Here is a 21,579-nt window from a genome sequence, read left to right as displayed (position 1 = left end):
GACTGACAGAAAGGCTGTGAAACATCTTCATAAAGGATTATATTATTACTTACGGGCTTTAAACATGTACCATATCCTTAATGGCACAACAAGAATGGAAAGCTGTCTCAACCTTCAGTGAGCACATGTATAAACACTTTAAGCCGTGCCAATTAATTCCCAACCTGCTCTGTGATGGTATGTGAGGGGGTTAATAACTGTCAGGCTCCAAACGGCTCTTAATTAAATTCACAGGTGGGAAAAAGGGAACGCAAAGGAAGTGTATTCCAGCCATCTGCTAAAACTAACACAAAAATTTTGCTTAAAGCAGAAATGCAGATGGAGCTCCCTCTGTGTTGTGGAAAGCATGTACCCACGCAATACAGTAAATCGGGAAAAAGGTGAATTAAGACAGCGTTTAATGACTGGAGAAGGATTGATCTTTGTCCTTTAAAGACAATGATATCACAGTATCTGTGTGTGTGCTGCTTCCCAGAGCTCACCTCCACTCAACCTTACAGAGCTTACTGCTTTAACTTCCTCTTCTTCTATAGTTTGAGACACCCTGCAGATGCCTGAGGTCTTTGGTCTCAAGGCCCCACCTCCGCTATGAATGGGGCTTTGGCCCTTTGACAAACCATCCTTCATCAAAACCTGTGCTCCCTCCACCCATCCGTCTGTAGATCGGTCACAGCCGCCATCCTTCTTTATTTGAAGGCAGCCCCCTTGAGCAGGTTCTCCCGGTCTGCCGTCATGCCAATCAAGCACTCTACTTAGGTCCAAAGTTATTCTCATGGATACGAAAAGGACACACAGAGTGCTTCTTTTCAAGACCGACCCCAGGACAGGATAAGTTGGGGTGAGAAAGGCCCATACTCCCCTGGGTCAAGAGAAGACAAAGCCCCTAGCTCACCACCTGAATGTTTTTCTTTTCCATCCATGGAAGCTAGGAAGTTTTGCATTCCTTCTTTCTGTGATCAATTCTGTTATTATAAATTGGAATATGTTGTTTAAACTCACTTTTTTTTACATGTTCATTTTGTCAAAAGTAAAAATGTATGTTTTATAATCAGTGGACTCAAAACATTCAACACCAGTGGATCAGACCACTGATTCCTTTGTGTCTAAAATCAGCGGTCAAATAAATGGACAATAAAAAGAAATTGTATGCAAATCACATGGATTTGTATAAATTATTGTCATATATGAAAGCTGTGAACTGAAATTGAAACTTTCACAGATATACGATTTTTTCTTCCATGTTTCCTCTCTGGTCTGAGTAGAGAAGTGACCATGCCAAGAGCTTGTTCAAAAAACAAAGACCAACCGAAGACTATAAAAGACTATTAAAGACTATTGGACAAAGAAGTACGTGTTTATTCTCTAGTCCCATCTAATAACAGATGGGAAAAGTGGTAATGTGAAGTCTCAGTGTGAAACTGATTTGTCATACTTACAGTATAGCCGTAAACAAATCAGTAGTAAGGATTAAAAGGTAACTCTTGCCACCATTCAGTCAAATTAGTTGCTTATCCAGATGTTTGTAAGCAAAGGAATTCTATGTAGCTGGTCTTTTATTTGAAACCTCCTGGTTTACATCTCAGATAATGAATATTCCACGTTGTCCCAAGTCATGAGCAGCTCCAAAGTCTCCATTGCCTCATGGCTTTTCAAGGCAATGGTGTTTTATAGTACAGTTTATGGTCAGCTTTACACCACCGACTATGACATGTATAAAATCTTTCACCCAGTCTACAAACCCTGTCCTTGGGTAAAATCTTGATGTTGCCAATAAATTCACACCTTTCCCATTCTGCTTTTTGCCCCAACACTCTGAATAAAATGGTCAAACCCAGATGCTTATTAACAAGAGTCCCCAAAGTCTCTTCCGAGATTTCTGCTTGGATGCACAAATAAATCCATAAACAAGTCTGACTAAAGTGCCAGTTTTGTTGTTCAGTGAGAAACATGGAGAGAAGAGGATTCAAGAATATTTAATAAGACGAAAATAAACAAGCATCCACAAAGAAAGGTCTAAGAGCAAATTGACCGCGTCACCGCATGATTAGAATGAGAACCAGAGTTTTGTTGTCTGTGACTGGACCACCTAATTATGTTAGAGGTATTTCAGCACATCTTCCCAGAAAAAGAGAGCAGTAAAAGAACAAAAAGATCTGATTTGTGAATCGTAAACTTGGTGCCATTGCTCAGTGGCACAAGATCTACATTTACAATTTCGGCATTTGGAATAGACACCAATCTGGAGTGACTGATATTTATCTCAGGTTGAGAACTAGCACAAATTTTTGCCTTTGTTTGTTTATACGTATACTTACCCAATTAAAAAAACCGAACAGAGTTATAGGTTGACTCCAAGCACTTTTGTACATTACTCTGGATTAGGACAACTGAAAAATGCTGTATATGTTGTATATAACTGAGCAATTGAGAGGTAAGGGCCTTGCTCAGGGGCACAACAGTGGCAGCTTGGCAGTACTGGGATATGACCACCAACAAAAGAGACTATGGACAGAGCAAGCTGTTAAATAGCTAATGTATATGTCAGAGTTATGGACACAAGTCTAATCATTTCAGCATGTAATCAGTTATCGACAGCCAACATGAATGGTTAAGAATTTTTTTTTTTTACATTTAGAGCTAACAAGTCAAATCTGAAGCTAGAACTTCACTTGTGGTCGGGATAGTTGCCGACAAGGAAAGTTTGTAGCTTTCAGAACTGTATACTGTACAACAGAAGACATGTAAAAAGTTCTCATCAAACCACACATTTACAATCTCTGGATCTACATTACATTCTGCTAAATGCTGTAAATGTAAATGTACTTGTTCCAAAATGAGAAGTCACATTTAACATTTAAATGGAATCTGTGCCTGTTTCGGTTGTGTCCATGTTCAGCATTGAATTGTCACACACCTCAGTTGTGCTTAATAACTCATGAAAGTTATGATAGTTGGTTTTGAGTACTCCAGAGAAATTTAATGCTGTTGTACTGAAAAAAGGGTGTTAAAGAAAGAATTATGTCCAAAAAAACAGACATTTCCTGCTACTGTAAATAAAATAAAATAAAATAAAAACATAATTAAAATTTAGGCTTCAATTTACACAAACTATTTAGATATTGAAGGGATTGAAGGTTCTCTCACAATGAGAGTGAATCCTTCAGACCTGGCCAATGAATGAGCATGCACAGTTATTAAAATATGAAACGTGCTTCCTATGAATTGTTTTTGGCAACACTTCCTCAAGGAGAGGTGAAAATAGCTCTGCCGTCCGAGAAATACATCTTCACAAACTGTTCTTGCCAAACTATTCAGCCTTGTTATCTTTGTCTTTTCCCTCCCCCTGTCACGCACCCATTATTTCTAGACAATTTGTTAAAAATGGGAGAGGACCTACATCAAGAAATAACATCACCCACACAGTCCAAACTGCTGCAGCTTCAAACCTGAGATCCCCTGACATTTGACTTGATTCATTATGTTTGTTTCATCCATCAGTAAATGAATGACAAAAATGAAATGTCAGTTATATATCTGTGCTTTGTACAAATTGTGTAACTCGGCGTACCTCGCTTGGTGCTCAGGATCCGACCTTGGCCGAGAAAATATTTATAATCTATTAAAGGGAGAGCTGAAAAGCTGCACTGTTGAATGCAAGATCCTGGTGACACTCGCAGCCAAGAAAACTTTCCATTCACTTTCTCAGTTGCTGGAGGAACTCAGAGACTTCTTCCTCGCACTGATAAAAGAAGAAGGAATCAAAAACAAATAGAATATTATATTGTCACCTGTCAGATTTTACCAAGAAAGGGAAGAAAGGGAAGAAAATACAACATGAAGTCATGTTTCAACCGGTGTATACTCTGCCCTCTTGCTCTTTTCTCAGATATTTCTCTTGTGGTTTTTTTAATCAACGTAAGCGAGGGCTGTGGTTTTTCTAAATCGTGTTGACTGTAAGTCTCAGACCAACATGGACTCCAGTGACCTACCATTTTTCTGTTATTGCACATATTTCAGCACTCCATGAAACCCCGGCTAATTTCTTTCATGTAACAAAGCACCCAGGCGATCCTAAGGTCCGTCCAAGACCACCTTGGAGACGTGAAACTTTGTACGCCGACGTGCCTTATATCCACCATGAGGAAACCAAAAAGACAAGCAGATTACACGGTGGTTTTCTATTTTGGAGGAAACACAATTCTCAACGCACATAAGAAGTGCTGATAGATGTAAAAAGTTAGCTGTTGAGAATGTTTAAGTGTCAAAATATTTACAAAAGAATTTGATTGTGAGATCAGGGGAAAGAAAACCTTTAACTATTCTGTAATAAAAATAAATGTCTGTTCAGGGATTACAAAATTACATTAGATGACATGGCATTACACTTACACACTTACAAATATTATATAGTAAACTCATAGAAACAAAGCAAGGGTTCTGATTCATTTGTCTCAAATATTGTAGCTGCTTTATCCTGGTTAGGTTTCTGGTGCATCTGTGACCTATCCTGGGAACACTGGTCATGAGACTGGAATACACCCTGGATGAGATGCAATTACACCATAAAGCAACATGCACACACTCAGATTTACACTCATTCTTCCCTAAGGTTTAGCATAGCCGGTCCACCAACTTCCATGCTTTTTAGAGATGTGAGGAAACCAGAAAACCTGCTACACAGCTACACAGAGAGCATGAGGAACTCATTTATGGCATTCAGTAGACACCCTTATCCAGAGTGACTTAAATTTTTTATTTTCAATTTATACAACTGGGAAGGCACGGTGGCTTTGTGGTTAGCACATTCGCCTCACACCTCCAGGGTTGGGGGTTCGATTCCCGCCTCCGCCTTGTGTGTGCGGAGTTTGCATTTTCTCCCCGTACTCCGGTTTCCTCCCCCGGTCCAAAGACATGCATGGTAGGTTGATTGGCATCTCTGAAAATTGTTCGTAGTGTGTGATTGTGTGAGTGAATGAGAGTGTGTGTGCCCTGCGATGGGTTGGCACTCAGTCCAGGGTGTATCCTGCCTTGATGCCTGATGACGCCTGAGATAGGCACGGGCTCCCCGTGACCCACCGTTAGACTTTGCAATGAGATAAATACACAACACCAGACCCAGTCATTAAACCTTGTCACACTTAAGTGTGTCAAATAATCCTACAAAATTGTTTTTTAAAAAATATTTTACTTTCCTGAAATGACTATTATTTTTTTTTATCCGGTTATTCATTTTAGATGAAATATCACTTTAATGTTCTTATTTCCTCCAGTCCAAAGTTCTTTCTTTACTTACTTCATCTACGACTCACCAGTCAATTAACAGAACAGTTTGTTGAGTCACATGAATCACTATGTAATTAACTGGTCTGTAAAATTGGTTGTATTTATCCAACCTATTCTTAATACCTTAATAAAGCCTACGGACCTGTAATTATTTCATCTATGGAAAACGTTACTGCAGATTTGCTGATTTTTTGGCTTTATATGTTTCCTATGTCAGTGTGGTTTGAAAACCAGTGGCCTTCATATGCACTCTGTCAATTTTCCTATCAATTTTAAAACCGTTGACATAAAACATGGTAGTTCATATTCAAAACTGCAGACTACTGTAAAGCTCCCAGACTTGAAGCTGTTCTCATTTTTTTACTTGTCAATGACAGCAAATTCAGATCCACCCACCGAAGACCAGAGGACAAAATAAGTAACATGGAAATATATGATCATAATAAAATCCCATAATACTGTCACAACCAGGGGAGGAAGGAGACGGACCCATGGGCAGGACAGCTTCAAATGAAAGGGGTTTAATAAATGATAAAGACAACACAGTAAAAGACGAGAACTAAAACTGTACAAATGACGACTCTTAACAACGACTGACAATGACTACGGTAACCACATGTAACTAATGATTCCGCGCTACCTTTCGCAACGCGACTCACTTTTATAGGAAAGACAATGAGACACAATTAGGAGCTGGTGTGGAGACAGGGAGGAGCAGACAAAGGCGGGGCAGACACGTAACAACAAGAATAACAATAACTGCACATGGCCAAAAGTCTGGGCTGATCCCTGACAAATACACAGAGTGCTATATTTTCCAGTCTAATATTAGATCAAGATGATGATCAAGCCAATTGTTTAAACAAAGTATATTAGTGCTTTAAAGGAGAAATGGTTTAGAGTGTGGTTCAAGGAACAACAGAAATTCAGTGTATGAAAAACATTCTGGGGTTAAATACAAGGTTCTTGTCCTTTCCACCCCTTCTTCCAAGTTGATTTTTGAAAATATTTCCACGTTTTATGTTTTCTTTTTTATTACAAATTAACTGTGTCATGAAAGCAGAAAGCTTTACGGAGGGAGCATTAGTGTAGTGAACAGGAGACCGTTTAAAGACCACCGATTTAGGACCTTAGCGTCATGGGTGTTACTTTGACAAAAGGATTTACACACTTTTCCACGTCTGAAAATTACTGCCTAGAAATTCAATCCTTTTTGCTGACTTGCACAAGAGCTCTAATATCAGAAATTTTAAACTGTGTCTACTAAATATAACGCAGCCATCTTCTGTAAAATTGCCGTTCTATGACTCAATACGAACCCTTACCAAAAATTCTAAACAGTTTCATTAAGATTATAAATACAGCCAAATTTCCAAGATACTGGAAATAAAAGCAGCCGATTTTCAGACCTCTTAAACACCACGAGCCAGTGGAGAGCAAACAATAACAAGGGGCTCGGCTTGATATGCTCTGTGTTTAGACATGCGATAAAACAGCAATGAATCACGCATTTGCCTTCCATTTGAAATCAGCAGTCCAGCCACACACATCAGAAATAATAGCAGCGAGGTCTCTACAGGCTGTGCATTGTGCAAACTGGATCTTACAGCAGGCCAACTATTCTGTCAGAGTATTACAAATACAATTATACAACCCAGCAGCATGCACATAAACAGATGTTAATCTCCTTAACATAGTACAATAAATAACCACCATAGTTCCATTAAATAAGGATTAAACTCACAATGGGTCGAATGCAGATTGGGAGTAAGTGGCTTTGCAGAACAGCTGGCACTCGAGGGAAAGTTTCCAGCTACAATATCACCTTTAGCTGGGTTCTGACAAATGCCTTATGGAGTTTCCAGATGAATATAAGAAAGCAGATTGAAAAAAAAAATAAAAATCAAGAAGTCATTGTCGTCTGTTGAAGAATATCAGGAAAAATGCATAAAACGTATGGCTTAAAGAACATTGAAGCAGACTAGCCTAGTGTATTTGTTAAATATCAGAATGATCAAAAAATGAAAGGTATGATGATTTCAAGAAAATCAGAAGCACCTTCCATGATCTGATTGACTGCATCCAAGGAGGAAATGTTGTATTCTGTTGGATTCAGATGAACATTGTACGATATAAGCACTTACAGAAGCAGCGACATCGCTAACAAGAACGCCTTAGCAGGCGGAGAGAGAAAACAGAACTTCACCGCAAAAACCCTAGCGTGTGTCAAGACAAGGCAATTATTTTTCTTTTTCAAATGTGCGCCAAGGAACTGTACAAAAACAGCAAGGCAAACGTCTGGTGTGAGCACTATTTAATAATAAGTGGCTCCTCCAGTTTTTACTGACCAAAGAGACCACAGTCCAGGCCACTTGGTTTATATTAAATCATCCACTACCAGAACCAAGCGTGTCACCTCCTGCATCCATTCTTTATGGGAATTGTTCATGTGAATAGGTCAAGCGAATTTGAGTCTGAATTCTGCTTTACATGGTGCATGGTGGATGCTGACAAAAATCCCATAAATGCCACAACTGAATACTACGCCTCCCTATGTACTGTAATTGCACATTTGTTTTATAAAGTGACTTTGATTGTAAGCATTCTTAGTTATAACTCCCAGCTGCCTTTAGTCTTTCATTATAAATGAATTTAGAGTAAATGTTTTTTGGTTTTATTTCTCTGTTTGGTCGAACTTATTGTCTACAGATGTGTTAATCTAAGGTTTATACAGTAGTTACAATAACATGCAAATACACACTAACAACCTTCTATTTGAAGGTGTTTTACAGCTTGTCATAATAATTTGGGAGATTCTATATTGAGACTGGGTATCGTTGCATGGAGCGATGATGAGCTGGAAAAATTAAGTTGGCCAAAATATAAAACTGAGATAAAGTAACGGGCCAAACTGAATATTTATTGAAAAATTAACTGCAACTGATATGTAATGTTCAACCTTTTTCATATGGAAACAAACTTTAGTTTTGCTTAAATACAGGATTTGGAACAACCAGAGCTTGATATTACAAACACATAAGAAAATAAATTTGAAATAAAAGCCACATCAGTGGTGTTCATTTCACAAACTTTGACTATATACTTTTTGATAAATTCTCCTTCATTAAAGGGCCGGGCAGATTTTACAATCTCTGCTGCCACAATAAAGCTTTACAGCCTTTACAGCAGGCCAGAGTTTGACACCCCTGCTCTAATATTTTGTTCTTTGATTACGGCACACATTTGCCTTGGCATGGTTTCAATAAAAGCTTGTGAAATGTCACAACGTTTATTTCCATACCCATCACGATGATGATGATGATGATGGGAAAGTCAGACTGCTGCGTAAAGTCTTCTTTAGCCCATCCCAAAGATTCTCAAATGTGGTTATGGTCTGGACAGTGTGGTGGCCAATAATACATGTGTGAAACTGATGTCTCATGCTCCCTGAACCACATTTGAGTCAGATCTTTATATATATATATATATATATACACACGTGTGTGTGTGTGTGTAGGCATAGATATCAAGTTGAAAATGTGTGCAGAAGTAGCAGTAATGAAATGATTATAACACAAATTGGTTCTGAAATCTAGAAACAAATACAGTTTCAAACTGACTCAATCAATTCTCTTTGTGCATCTTATTAAACTGAACACAGAAAAGTGTCCTGCTTTGTGTACAATCATTACAAAAGTCATTATTCTGCCAAAAGCCTCTCTCTCTCTCTGTCTCCGTTTGTTTGACTAAAGTTTAGTCACTAAACCACTCCCTCACTCGTTTTTTGCCTCTTGGTTATCTTGTGAGTAAATGACTTTTCTCTCTGAAGTGTGCCGAGTCCAAACTGGCGAGGATACTAATTCATCACAATCGCTCAGCCTTGCTTCCTTTTGCTTTTCTTGTCACGTCTCCTGCTTTTTTCCACACCTGTAATACAGACATTTCGGGCACGACGCACTCTCATTTCCTGCCTTGCTGAAACCGATGCTCGACACCAATAAATGAAGTTAACCTTGGGATTTGTCCAGACTCCACTGGTCTTGCCAATTCTGGAAATCATCCAGAATGAAATAATTCTTAAGGTCTGGAAGTCCTGCTTCAGGTAAACTCAATTTTCCCCTTGACACACTGAGATTTTGATCCACCTTCGAAAGGTTCCGCTGGAGCACAAAAGACATACCATAGCCTGCCAAATTCGATTTCCATTCCTTGAGATGGAAGATGGAGGTTCTCATCGCCAGGAGCGAACACACAACCTGGCCACATGAGCGGAGCTGCGTCTCGTCAACATCGTTTTGCAAAGTAAACTGTCAAGAGTGATGGAATTTATGGCTGCAGCTTGTCAGTGGTGAAAAAAGAACTGCAGGGAAAGTGAGAGGAGAAGAAGTCTGTAACTGGACTAGAGTTTTAGCCAACCACTTAAAATGAAGGACAATACACTGTACAGTAAATAATGCTCGCTAAGACTTTTTAGCACAGGCATGTAGTGTAGATAATCAGAATTTTAAGAGCTCCTTCGCTCTTTTCTTAAACAGTTAGTGTCGGTTCCCTATGTTTGGTCCTCTGCGGCTTGCTTGGCTTCCGATTACAAAGTGTTGAGGCACATTAAGCTTTTTATTTCAGAATTCCATGGTAAGAGTGGTTTGCTTAAAGCAGTTCTGCCTTGCTACGGGGTGAAATGAACAGAACCTAACGAGAGCTGGAATGAATTCGGAGGAGTAAAGAGGAAAAAAAATTATATCTGAAATGCACAAGCTGGAGAAATTAATGTAATAAAAGCAATCCGGAAAAGAGCAGAGAATAAAAAGCAGGCATGCTTCTGAACAGATCCAGGCCGAGCCCCTCCTCTCTCACCCACTGCCACACATCCCGGGTCAAGCTGCCAGACAGAACAACAACATGAGCCTCTTTCTTTGCCTTTTCTTTTCTCCTCCAGTGAAGTGGCAGAACAAACAGCGGCTTGTGCCTAATTGTAAGCCACCGGCAGTGACAACTGTACAAAGGCTGGCCCTAAACAAACAGCAGTCTGAGGACACAGGACTCGTCTGAAGTGTGCGCTGAAGTGCCAGAGGCTCCACGCACAGAGACTTAATCACTCACTGCAGACAGACTTTCTAAATATTTTCTTAATGCTTTCTCATGTATAGCTTCTTCACAACACCCCGCACGAGTACAAAATCAGTTCATACACTGCATACACCCGATAAGTGTACAACCCCTTAAATAACATATAAAGATATAAAGTCTCTCCTGACTCCACAAACTGACCTATGAGATGACGAGTTGATGCGACACGTGAATAAAGGAAGTGCTAATTAGCAACAAAGATACTGGAGTGATCCTGGTCCGACAAGCGAATGCAAATCCAGAGCCCTGGAAATATTTCAGGAAGACAGACAGCCTAAAAAGATGCTGCATTGTCAGAGATCTTAAAGTGCTTTCTTTCTTTGTCTGTATTTAATGTGCAGGAAGTGCAGCAAAGGAACAACAAGAATCAACAGTGATTTCCTTGTGCAGTCTCAGAGTCGCACAGTGAAACAACTATTTTTACATGCAGGAGTCCAAATTCAATTAAATTCATATTTATTTGTATAGCGCTTTTAACAATGGACATTGTCTCAAAGCAGCTTTACAGAACATGAACATAAACAAGGTTAATATAAAGATTAATATAATACAAAAATGGGGGCACGGTGGCTTAGTGGTTAGCACATTCGCCTCACACCTCGAGGGTTGGGGGTTCGATTCCCGCCTCCGCCTTGTGTGTGTGTGAAGTTTGCATGTTCTCCCCGTGCCTCGGGGGGGTACTCCGGTTTCCTCCCCCGGTCCAAAGACATGCATGGTAGGTTGATCATCTCTAGAAAATTGTACATAGTGTGTGATTGCGTGAGTGAATTAGTGTGTGTGTGTGTATGTGTGTGCCCTGCGATGGGTTGGCACCCCGTCCAGGGTGTATCCTGCCTTGATACAAAAATTCTAGATTAATATTAGATATATTTAAGTGTGTTTGTATTTATCCTTAATGAGCAAGTGTGAGGTGACTGAGGCGACCGTGGGGAGGAAAAACTCCCTTGAATGGTAAAGGAAGAAACCTTGAGAGGAACCAGACACAAATGGGAACCTCATCCTCATTTGGGTGACACCGGAGGGTGTGATTATAAATAAACAGTCCGACAATTGTTGTATTGATGAAGAGGTTGTTGTTCTCAAAGACCACATGGCGTTGGCATCTCCTCTTTAGTATAGCAGAGTCTAACTGGAGCTGGAACATCTCTAGATGCCTCAGGATCCTCATGGAGTCGGCCTCATCTCAGTGGAGGTCCAAAATCTCCATGGCACAGAAGACAAACAGAGCTGGTACAATTTCTGGATGAATCGGGATGGGTAGAAAGACAGAAGCAGTTGAGAGAAGTCTACTCTCCATTTTCAGTTCAATTCAGTTTTATTTGTAAAGTGTGTTTAAGAATGGACATTGTTTCAAAGCAGCTTTACAGAAATAGAAAAATCTAGAAGTTGGCTACGGTGGCAAGGAAAAACTCCCTGAGATGATATGAGGAAGAAACCTTGAGAGGAACACATCTTCATTTGGGTGACACCAGAGAGTGGGATTATAAATAATATCCTTTCTGCAACTGTACATAGTATTTACCGACTAACTTATTTTGGAGCTTGTACATTTCCATATATAATAAAGAACATATGCAATAAAGAACACCATGGGAGTAAAAGTGTAATTGATCAAACACAAACAAAAGGGATGGAGTTTTTTGCCCTCAATCCCTTTAAGATTCACATGGATCTTAGTATCCCTGTGGCTCAAGTTGGCTTGTTAAACCAACGGCTTTATCCTAAATGGCTTTAACGGGGCTAATCTTCAAAGTAAGCTTCTTGAGAAGTCTTTCCTTCAGTCCACATCCGGATTGAGGCTTCTCTAGCCACTGATACTAATTACTCGGCAATAAATCAAAGTCAAACCTGAGGCATAGCTGAGGTGTGTATATGTGATAAAACAGACTCACTTTATTTTATTTATTATATAAATAAATATTAATGAAACACCCTGTACAGGCTAATCGTTTACTATAAAATATAATGTAAAAGGCTTTTCATAATAATGTAATGTTTCTTAACCCCTTAATCTTTCAGAAAATCTTATCAGGTCCAGACTTGTATTCTTTACTCTCAGAATAATTACTGTGTAAAAATATGTGTAAGATGAATAATAATAATAATAATCATCATCATCATCATCATCATATGCTTGTATGACAAATCATTTTCAGCTACAATATTAGACCTGGGACTGCAACAAGTGTGATCAGCTTGGCAGATAGAAATAACTCTACAGAACATTAATATTGTGGTAATATAACATTATGCTACCACATAGTGATAAGGTGAATCAATAGATACCCATAAATATAAAAATTATTTCATGTAATTTTGATGGCTCAGTAGTAACAACACCATGCAAGAAACAGAGTAATGTGCTCTCTCTCTCATACACACACACACACACACACACACACACACACACACACACACACCACCCTCACAGACATACACCCAGAACATACAGTCCACACAGACATACACCACACACACTCACATACACCAAACACACACATACACATACCCATGCATGCACACACACCCACACACATACACCCCAAACATACACTTCACACAGACTCACACACCCCCCACGGACATACACCACACACATACATACATACACTAAACCAAAGACAAGCATACACACAGCCATGCATGCACACACCACACACAGACATACACTACACTACACACAGACACTCCACACCCCCCACACCGACATACACCACACACACAAAAACACACAGACATATACCTCATACACATAAAACTCCCCCAAACACACACACACACAAACAGACAACCACACACACAGCGTTAGTGTGATCAGCCAAGCTCCATTTAGGACACTTACAGAATCAGACACAGCTGAAAAACTGATGGCAGCAATTCAGAGTGACACAGCTATGCTATAGAGAACACCCAAATAATAATAATGAAACCAACAGAGGGATTTTGAATTAAAAACCTATTTGCATTGTAGAAAAATCCCCATAGATGGAACAATGAAACATTTAGGTGAAAAAACAAATGACTTCCAAAATCTGGAAAGAAAAACTACAACGAATGATTGTGCAATTATTTTTCTGACTCAGATTATTGATTTTTAACTTATATAAGCTGGTGATACATTCCTTATTAAGCACAATAAAAGCAGCACAAGGGTGGGACAAGCTGGAAAGCTCCTGCTGTTGAAACACTAACTCTTTAGTGGCTTTGACCTGTCAATCAGCAGAGTGTGAGAAAGCAGTGAAAACCATGCCAGCTCTAAAGCATCCAAAATACCGTGTGAAAGTGGCCAATGTGGGAATGCAAGCCAAAAAGAGGATGAGCACGCTTAACAGAGTGGAACACACACCCAGACAAAGAAGGAGAAGGAACTGTGAGCCAAAGCATCATCCTCTTATCATTTATCATCAACATACAGTATGATGTGTTTCCTTAGAAAAAACAGTGTACTTAAACCTCAATTTATTTTTACTGCACTTCTCTTTAAGACTAGTCTCAACTCTGCAGCACTTGTACTAGCCCAGAGCTCCAGATTTGAGTCCAATGACCACAGACGCTGTGCCACGTAACCTCTCGCGCGCCTTGCGAGTATACAGCAGGAAACCTGAAGCAGCATCTGAGAGCAAATTTTAAAATAAGCTAAACATCCACTTGCTGTGAATAAACAAAAAAATTTGTTCAATCTGGCTAGACAAATAACGCTGACAGTAAAAGGGGTCATTTTTTGCGGTACGGAACATTTATGGAATTAAAAGAGAATGACGACAGTCAACAACATGTGATGTGTGCATTAAAAAAATACATTTATATAAATTTATATAAAGCTCTCCAGTTATTTCAATCCCAATTTTTTGGTACAATTACAAATTAGAAATAATATTTTTCTAATACTTTTTTCAGCTCTAACTGAAAAAAGGCAGTTCTGCATCACTATAATTAGACACTCGTGACACACAACATATATCTCTGTTACTTTTAATGCAAACACTGTCTAAATTCATCTATTAAATAAATCTAGTCTTTACAGTAAATTACAGTAGAAGCTTTACCAAAAAAATATTTAGCTATTTCATAGAAAATATGTTTAATAAATATACATTAATATTTACATGTTTATTTATTTAAATGCCTGAAAACTGTTAAATACTACTACTGATACTAGTAATAATAATAATAATAATAATAATAATAATAATAATAATAATAGAAATAATAATAAATTAATTTACAGATATATATATTAATGTACATATGCAAGATGCAAATTAAGCTATAACTTATAAAAGACACAAAACAAAGCTTATAATCAATGTGCATTATAATTGCTTCTTTCTACTTATTTACACAAACCTTGCTTTCCTCAAATCACCCTTTGTTCATCTTTTCTGTAGGCAATTATATTAAAGAGATTTTAAAAAGCACATGTCTCTGTACATCAGTGTGGATGTTTAGATTGGGTGTGTTAGAGATAAAATCATCACTTTCGGAAATCGTTCCTCAGAAAAGACAGGCTTTGGGAAGGACCCACTTAGATCACTTATTATACTACTACAGTTTCCAGGTCAAATTTCACCTTATGGGAGCCATTTATTAGGCAAAAATATTCTTGGCCCAACATGAGGCTAAATTCTGAATGTACAAAGCCCTCTTCAGTGATGGAACCTTAAAACCCTCAAGACCTGCAGTGTGCGATTAAAAAAAGAGAACTCCCAGATGACTGATACGTCATACGTATACATATATATTCATATTTGATTGAGCTGTAAAGGTAAGGTATTTACGAGCTCTGGGAAAGTGGTATACAGTACACAAAGACGTGACTGTGGGGGGTTGAGAGAGATTTGCCAGTGTCCACGTATCAGACATTGAGACATTGATGGGTCCTGAGATAAATTTCTCACTTCCTATTAGTTTCAAAATACTTAATGAATTATTCATCATAGTTACATAAGAATCTGTGACATGTCTTTTCTTAAAAGCCCTTTACAAAATGAAACAGAATCAAATTGAAAATACCTTTAAAATGCATTGCTGAATAATGAAGCAGGGATTTGCGAGGTGAATAAACTGTAACACAATTAGGCTATATTGTGCCTAAGACTAAGAAAAACAGGCCTACAGTATAAACAGGCAATTTGGTGGATGAGTAAGGAGTAAAACATGACAGGGCATGGCGGTATAGGAAAACAATCAGACAGAGTGATGTGATGTGGGCTGATGCACAGTGAAGCTACTGTTACAACCCGGAAGTTGAGCGTTTTCTAATAAGCGGAAGTGTTTTTTTTAATGTATTAAAGAATGTCTGCATTTTTTGTCCGTTTATATGATATATTATACATTTTGATGTTGATGTTGGTTGATGTATCCTGCAGAACAAGTCAAAACAGATTAATCAGTTTAACTGGTCAATCCTTCACCACCCTCGCTTTTTTGTCCTCAGTCCCAAGCCCATTGTTCCAAAGACTTTTCTTTGACACTGAAGACTGTATCCAAGCATCATCCTCATTATAAGCCCACTTATAGAGTATCTGCCATAATGCAGGTTTTCTGTCACATAAAAAAAAGATTCAGCTTCTGACCGATCAGACTTAAGAATTCAACAGCACTGTGGTATATTTTAAGTTTCTAACATTTCGATGCGAAAGTAATAATATAGGGCTACAAATAAATTGCTTGGATTGCAAAATGCTGACATTAAATATGTCTGGAGATGCTTGTGTTTCGCTGCAGATTCATCATTACTTTTTTTGTTAAAGAACTGAACTCATCTGGAAACAAGAGGCTCAGCTGCGTTTTCTTGATCCCTCTTTATCTCCCAGATCATACACACAGGGGTGAGCTAAGGTGGATGACCCAGGAAAAGGGTTATCAGTGTTGTCTGAGATCGCAATTCACAGGTAACAAAGGGCCCTGAAGCAACAAACTGCTTCTTTAATTCCAATTCCAAGCAAAAAAGTGCTTTTGAATCTAAATTCTAACATAAGCACAGTGCTTAGTGGCACTGAGGAAGACGTCAGGCCAAAGGAAAAAAAAAAAAGATTCTCTGCTATGTAAGCCGTAATGCTCTGCTACAGCGTCATGCTTGTGAATAAAGACAATCATCGACTCCATAGTCTGCCAGTTGCTACATCACAAAACCAAACACACTGACTCTAGGAAACAATTTGTACCAAACCGTCTCTCAAGACAAGTTACACAAAGCAGACCACAAGCTGCAAGCCGAGTTCCACAGAGTCTGTAATCTACGAATAGGACACCCGGTTTTCTTTGGAGAAACATTTCCTCATAGGGAGAGGTTAGAGAGTGTAATTATTCAAACGATTAAATGGCGCTGATGGAAACTAACGCTGTCCTTTCATTATACGCATCTCCGACGTCAAGCTAAATTTCAGTCTGGCTAGTCTTCAAGTTCAGTAATAAATGGGGGGATGTGAGTAATTCTTTATGCCTGACACCACTAATATACACATTTAAACTAGGGATAAATAGTGTGTGCTGAAAATGATTTTTAACTCCGTGATTAATAAATCATACTGCAATATTGTGTTAATCTGAGCCAAGAATGTGATAAAGACCGAACAGAACATGATAAAGAAAGAAGACAGACTGTAAGGCTCGCACAGGTTTGTTATACTTGGTCGAATCAGCATTCCTTTTATATCTAGAAAGGCTTTTTAAGACAGAAGTATGGACGCTGGAATGGCTGTACCAAGCATTTGGAGACCAGATTAAACCACAGAGTGTGAGCGAGGTTCAGAGCAGATCCTCCCTCGCAGTGCTCCTTCTGAGGTAAAGTGCCTTTAGTATCAACATTCTGTTCTGCTCAACACTGCAACAAAACGGTTCCGCCCTCATGATTTATAGTCTCTCAACTGTTATTAGACCTAAAGTCTGAATTACTGAAGAGTTCTTTTTCCATCTCACAGGCTGTTCTCAGCTTGGCTGCATGAATTCATGGTGAACTCTCTCTCTCTCTCTCTCTCTCTCTTCTGTCCGCCATCATAAAGGTTCACGTGAAAAGTTTGAGGAACATGTTGTGAGAGATCCGTGAGCGGCAGGAAAGAAATTCCATTTGTGTTAACGTAATGCTGTAACCTTCCTACCAATGACAAGATCCATCCATCAACTAACAGGTCTTCATTTAGGTCTCAGCATGCATTGGAGCCTGTACCTGCAGTGAAACAGACATCTGCTACGTGGCATGCGATGAAAATGAAGACATAAACAATGATCTATTTCCTTACGAACAACCAGTCACACATTAGACCCATTTCCAGTCACACACTAGACCCATTTATTTTTATTATTTAGGTTCAACTTTCATAGAACATAATTATGAGCTTGCCCTTTCCAAGAAGCATTTGAAGCTACTTTTACACTTGGATAAAATAAGAAACCTCAGAAAACAGCTTCATCTTTGATGCTTTATACACTGAGATCTCAGGATAGTGATATATTTAACAGTGTGTTTCTTAACATCACGATTTATTCAGTGCTGATGAATTCTTATTTCTGATTGGTCAGAAGGTTTTGATTTGTTTTCTATGCTCTGGCTGAAATGAGGTTAAATCACATCATGCACAGTGACTTGCATGTTGCCCCTGCATATGCTGCTATAAGTAATTATTACATATGAAAACATTTTTTAAGAAAAAATTGTGTGGAAGTGACATTTTCTGTGAGGAGAAAGAGAAGATAAGATAAGAAAAGATAGACCTTTATTCGTCCCACAATGGGGAAATTTCTCAATATTGATGTAATAATATTGATGTAAGGAGTCTCCAGTGTCAGTTAGTAAGTTGAATTTCAGAGAAAACTGTCCAGGACTCAGTGGACAAGCCACATTATCTTATTGTATCTTATTACAATAAGATAGAAGCAAGTTGGTTCCTGTTATTACTGAAGCTGTAGCAGAAATAAAACATTCAATATTTAACCAGAATTTCTAAGATGTTACACGACTTAAAATGTGTAAAAAGTTTCATGTTTTGGTCTTTAATGAATGAAAAGTGTTGATTCCTGCAAAAACTGCTGCAGTATAAAAGAAATAAATCACTTGCAAGAGGAAAATAACTTCAGGGTGGTACTGGTAAATGCAAATCCCGCCATCCCATTGTTGATTATTTCCCTAGCATGCTCTGTTTTAGAGTTTTAATCCTTACGTATCTTAACTGATTATAGGCACATTTTCTGCTATGGGGCATTCAATAAAAAGGCAGGCAAATAATTCTGTATATAATTGCAAAATTTGAAACAGTAAAAAGTTAAAAGAGTAGAATATTTGCCTTTGGATTAATCTAACATCTAAAATTTCATCTCACTGTTCCATGAAATCACTCTTTCAATTAAATTTAACACACATTTCTGTTCTTTGCATCCCTACTTAGCACTAAACCTAAATGAACACCACAGACTTCTTTCAGCACTTGAGATTTTACTGATAGCACTTTAGCAAATGTACTTTGCTCAATGGGGGATTTTGCGCTGCATAATTAGGTGTTATCTTATTCCCAGTTCCCTTTCTGAGGCAAATGAAGCAATCTGACTTTACAAAGGCCCTCCAACTGAGAGGCTTAAGACGGTGACACACACACTTATTGCACTTTAAGCACTCCATTGTTATTCTATGTAGAGGCAAAACCAACATGGGCTCCAATTTGATTTAAGGATCAACTCTCAGTCATTATACAAAAGTGGCTATAGAGTAAGGGTAGGGTCAGTGAGGGAAGACATTAGGGTACTTTAAGACACGGAAATGAAAATTTTCAAAGTCTATTTTGAAGATTGGAGGTTTAAGAAAAGCTTGTACACCTCAACAGACACACACACATCAATAAGGTCATATATTCGCACACATAGTTCTGTATTTCCTGAGTCACTAACATCCATTTCACCATTAGCTTTCAGTAGTTACAAGTGCTACTCATATTGCTCATATTGTTACCTTAAAACTAAAATACATTAAATATGTTTGTGACTTGTTTTGTGGATTTGTTTTCAGTTTTTGTTGGTGTTGTAACGTTGTTGTTCATGTGAGAAATTAGCAGTTGCTTGCTGCTCTGATATTACAGGAACACATTCAATGGTGTTTAATAAGAGAATTATACCCAACAATCTCAAACATAAAAGATGATCGTCAGGTTCTGCTATTAGATCGTTAAAAAAAAAAAAGCACGAGAGCTTCTATTTTTACCATTTCAGCAAAATTCAACGACACTCGATGCACTTGTGAGAAATCCAATCTTGGACTCAGCTAGTTAGCAGTGAAGGAGATGACAACCATGATGTCAGTGTGGTGATGCTAGTGATACTGAATGCTGGACAGATTAAAAGACTAAAGCACTGCTCCATCGCTTTCTTTGGGTAAAGATTTAAATATTTCAAGTTGCATAGAATTTAATCATAAAATGAATGCTTCACACAATTACATATGACATGGATTATATAAAAAATGTCATGTAAGTTATTCAATGTGTCTTTTTTTTTTTTTTTATTCAACACGTGGTGGGTGGAATAGTGTTAGTTCCTCTGCGGCCACCGTAGTTGATTAGATTTGCGCATGAGATATTTTAATCTGTCTGACGCCAAGGCGCGAGCGCTTAAAGTTAAGCGTCCAGGCAAGTTGTCATTAAAATATCACTTTAAAACATTATTGTTATTTATGCAACAATGGCTGAAAATTTAACACAACCACACAGACCACATTTTACTGCCAATAAAGGATTTAATTAAGTGTTATTAAGAGTCAGCCGGATGACATGGTATGTAACTAAATTTTAAATAAAATAAAAAAAAAATCATATAATATATTTAAAATACTAACAATATTTGTAATCTTGTCCCTTGGTTATTTATGATAGTGCAGTGATAGGCTGTGTGTTCTTTTACATACACAGTGAAACAGCCTGGGAAATCTTTCCATTTAGATATAAAAACAAAAGCAGCCACTAAGATTGGCCCCAACTGGTGTATAAGCCAACTTTAGTGTGAATATTAGTGCATGAGCCAACTTCAGTGTGAACATTAGTGCATTTCAATAGCAGCATCCTAAAGTTTTTTGGAACATGCAGTAGCTGATGTTGAGGGAAAGAAGTAGGGCTCTTACCGGCAGCAGTGCGCGTCATGGAGCTGCTCAATACAATCATGATGAAGTGCAGAAGGCTGCGGCGGTGTTGCGCGCGTCGCCACGGTGCCAGTTGGTGTTGCGCGCGTCTCCACGGTGCCAGTCTGTGTTCTGTGCGCCTCAGCCTCCACCTTCCTCCGCTCTCGTGAGCCGGCGACATGCCTGTACATCCACTGCAAATCGGTTCAGGACTTTAAAGTCTGGACAGGAAAGTGTACGAACTCTTTGGAGGCTCTTAAAGCGCGTGTATGTGCGCTCTCTCTCCTCCTCTTTACTCTTCTGTTTATGAGCTGGACTTTACTCTTACCCCCTTCGCTGACTCGTGCACGCTCCAGCATACGAGCCAAAACTCCACACACACACTTCACATGTCACGGAGGACCCCAGACCCGACAAGAGTGTGTCGCCACCTGCTGGTGAAAATCGAACACTATCTGCACAAGCTCTCGTTTTGGGTATGTGGAGAGATTCCCAGACACTCACTCACTCATTCATTTTCTACCGCTTATCCGAACTACCTCGGGTCACGGGGAGCCTGTGCCTATCTCAGGCGTCATCACACTCTCATTCACTCACACACTCACACACTACGGACAATTTTCCAGAGATGCCAATCAACGTACCATGCATGTCTTTGGACCGGGGGAGGAATAATAATAATAATAATAATAATAATAATAATAATAATTATTATTATTATTATTATTATTATTATTATTATTATTATTATTATTATTAATTATTAATAACGATGATGATGATAATAATAATAATAATAATAATAATAATAATAATAATGATAATAATTTATTTTTGTTTATTATCATTATCATTATTATTATTATTATTATTATTATTATTATTATTATTATTATTATTATTATTATTATTATTATACTAATAATAATAGCAGCCAGTCCAGGGTATATTCCAACTTGACATTACTACAAATGTGGATCTAAAACGTGAATACTCTGCTACTATCTCAGATGATTGTGCATGATCTACTTTGGTTTAAGCTGCATGCACTTCACTTTCTACACATTGCT

At 38.4% G+C, this 21,579-nt stretch overlaps 1 protein-coding gene across 2 annotated transcripts in view; it reads right to left on the bottom strand.

Annotated features, from left to right (window-relative positions):
• ror1 (receptor tyrosine kinase-like orphan receptor 1) overlaps positions 1 to 20,904 on the bottom strand; it is a 121,752-nt gene extending 100,848 nt beyond the window's left edge. Inside the window, exons 1-2 of one of the 2 annotated variants that reach the window (XM_027147318.2) lie at positions 20,753 to 20,883; positions 20,513 to 20,703 (exon numbers count right to left, since the gene is read on the bottom strand). In XM_027147318.2, coding sequence (XP_027003119.1) covers positions 20,513 to 20,703; positions 20,753 to 20,868 — 307 coding nt within the window. In that variant the 5' untranslated portion in view covers positions 20,869 to 20,883. Of the gene's footprint in view, positions 1 to 20,512 lie in introns of both variants that reach the window. The other variant, XM_027147317.2, reaches the window with a different exon arrangement.
• Between the last annotated feature and the right edge of the window lie 675 nt (positions 20,905 to 21,579).

Source organism: Tachysurus fulvidraco, chromosome 5 (assembly GCF_022655615.1).
Source record: "Tachysurus fulvidraco isolate hzauxx_2018 chromosome 5, HZAU_PFXX_2.0, whole genome shotgun sequence".
Lineage (NCBI taxonomy): Eukaryota > Metazoa > Chordata > Actinopteri > Siluriformes > Bagridae > Tachysurus > Tachysurus fulvidraco.
Note: the sequence above shows the minus strand (reverse complement) of the source record. Positions and strands in the feature narration are given on the sequence as shown.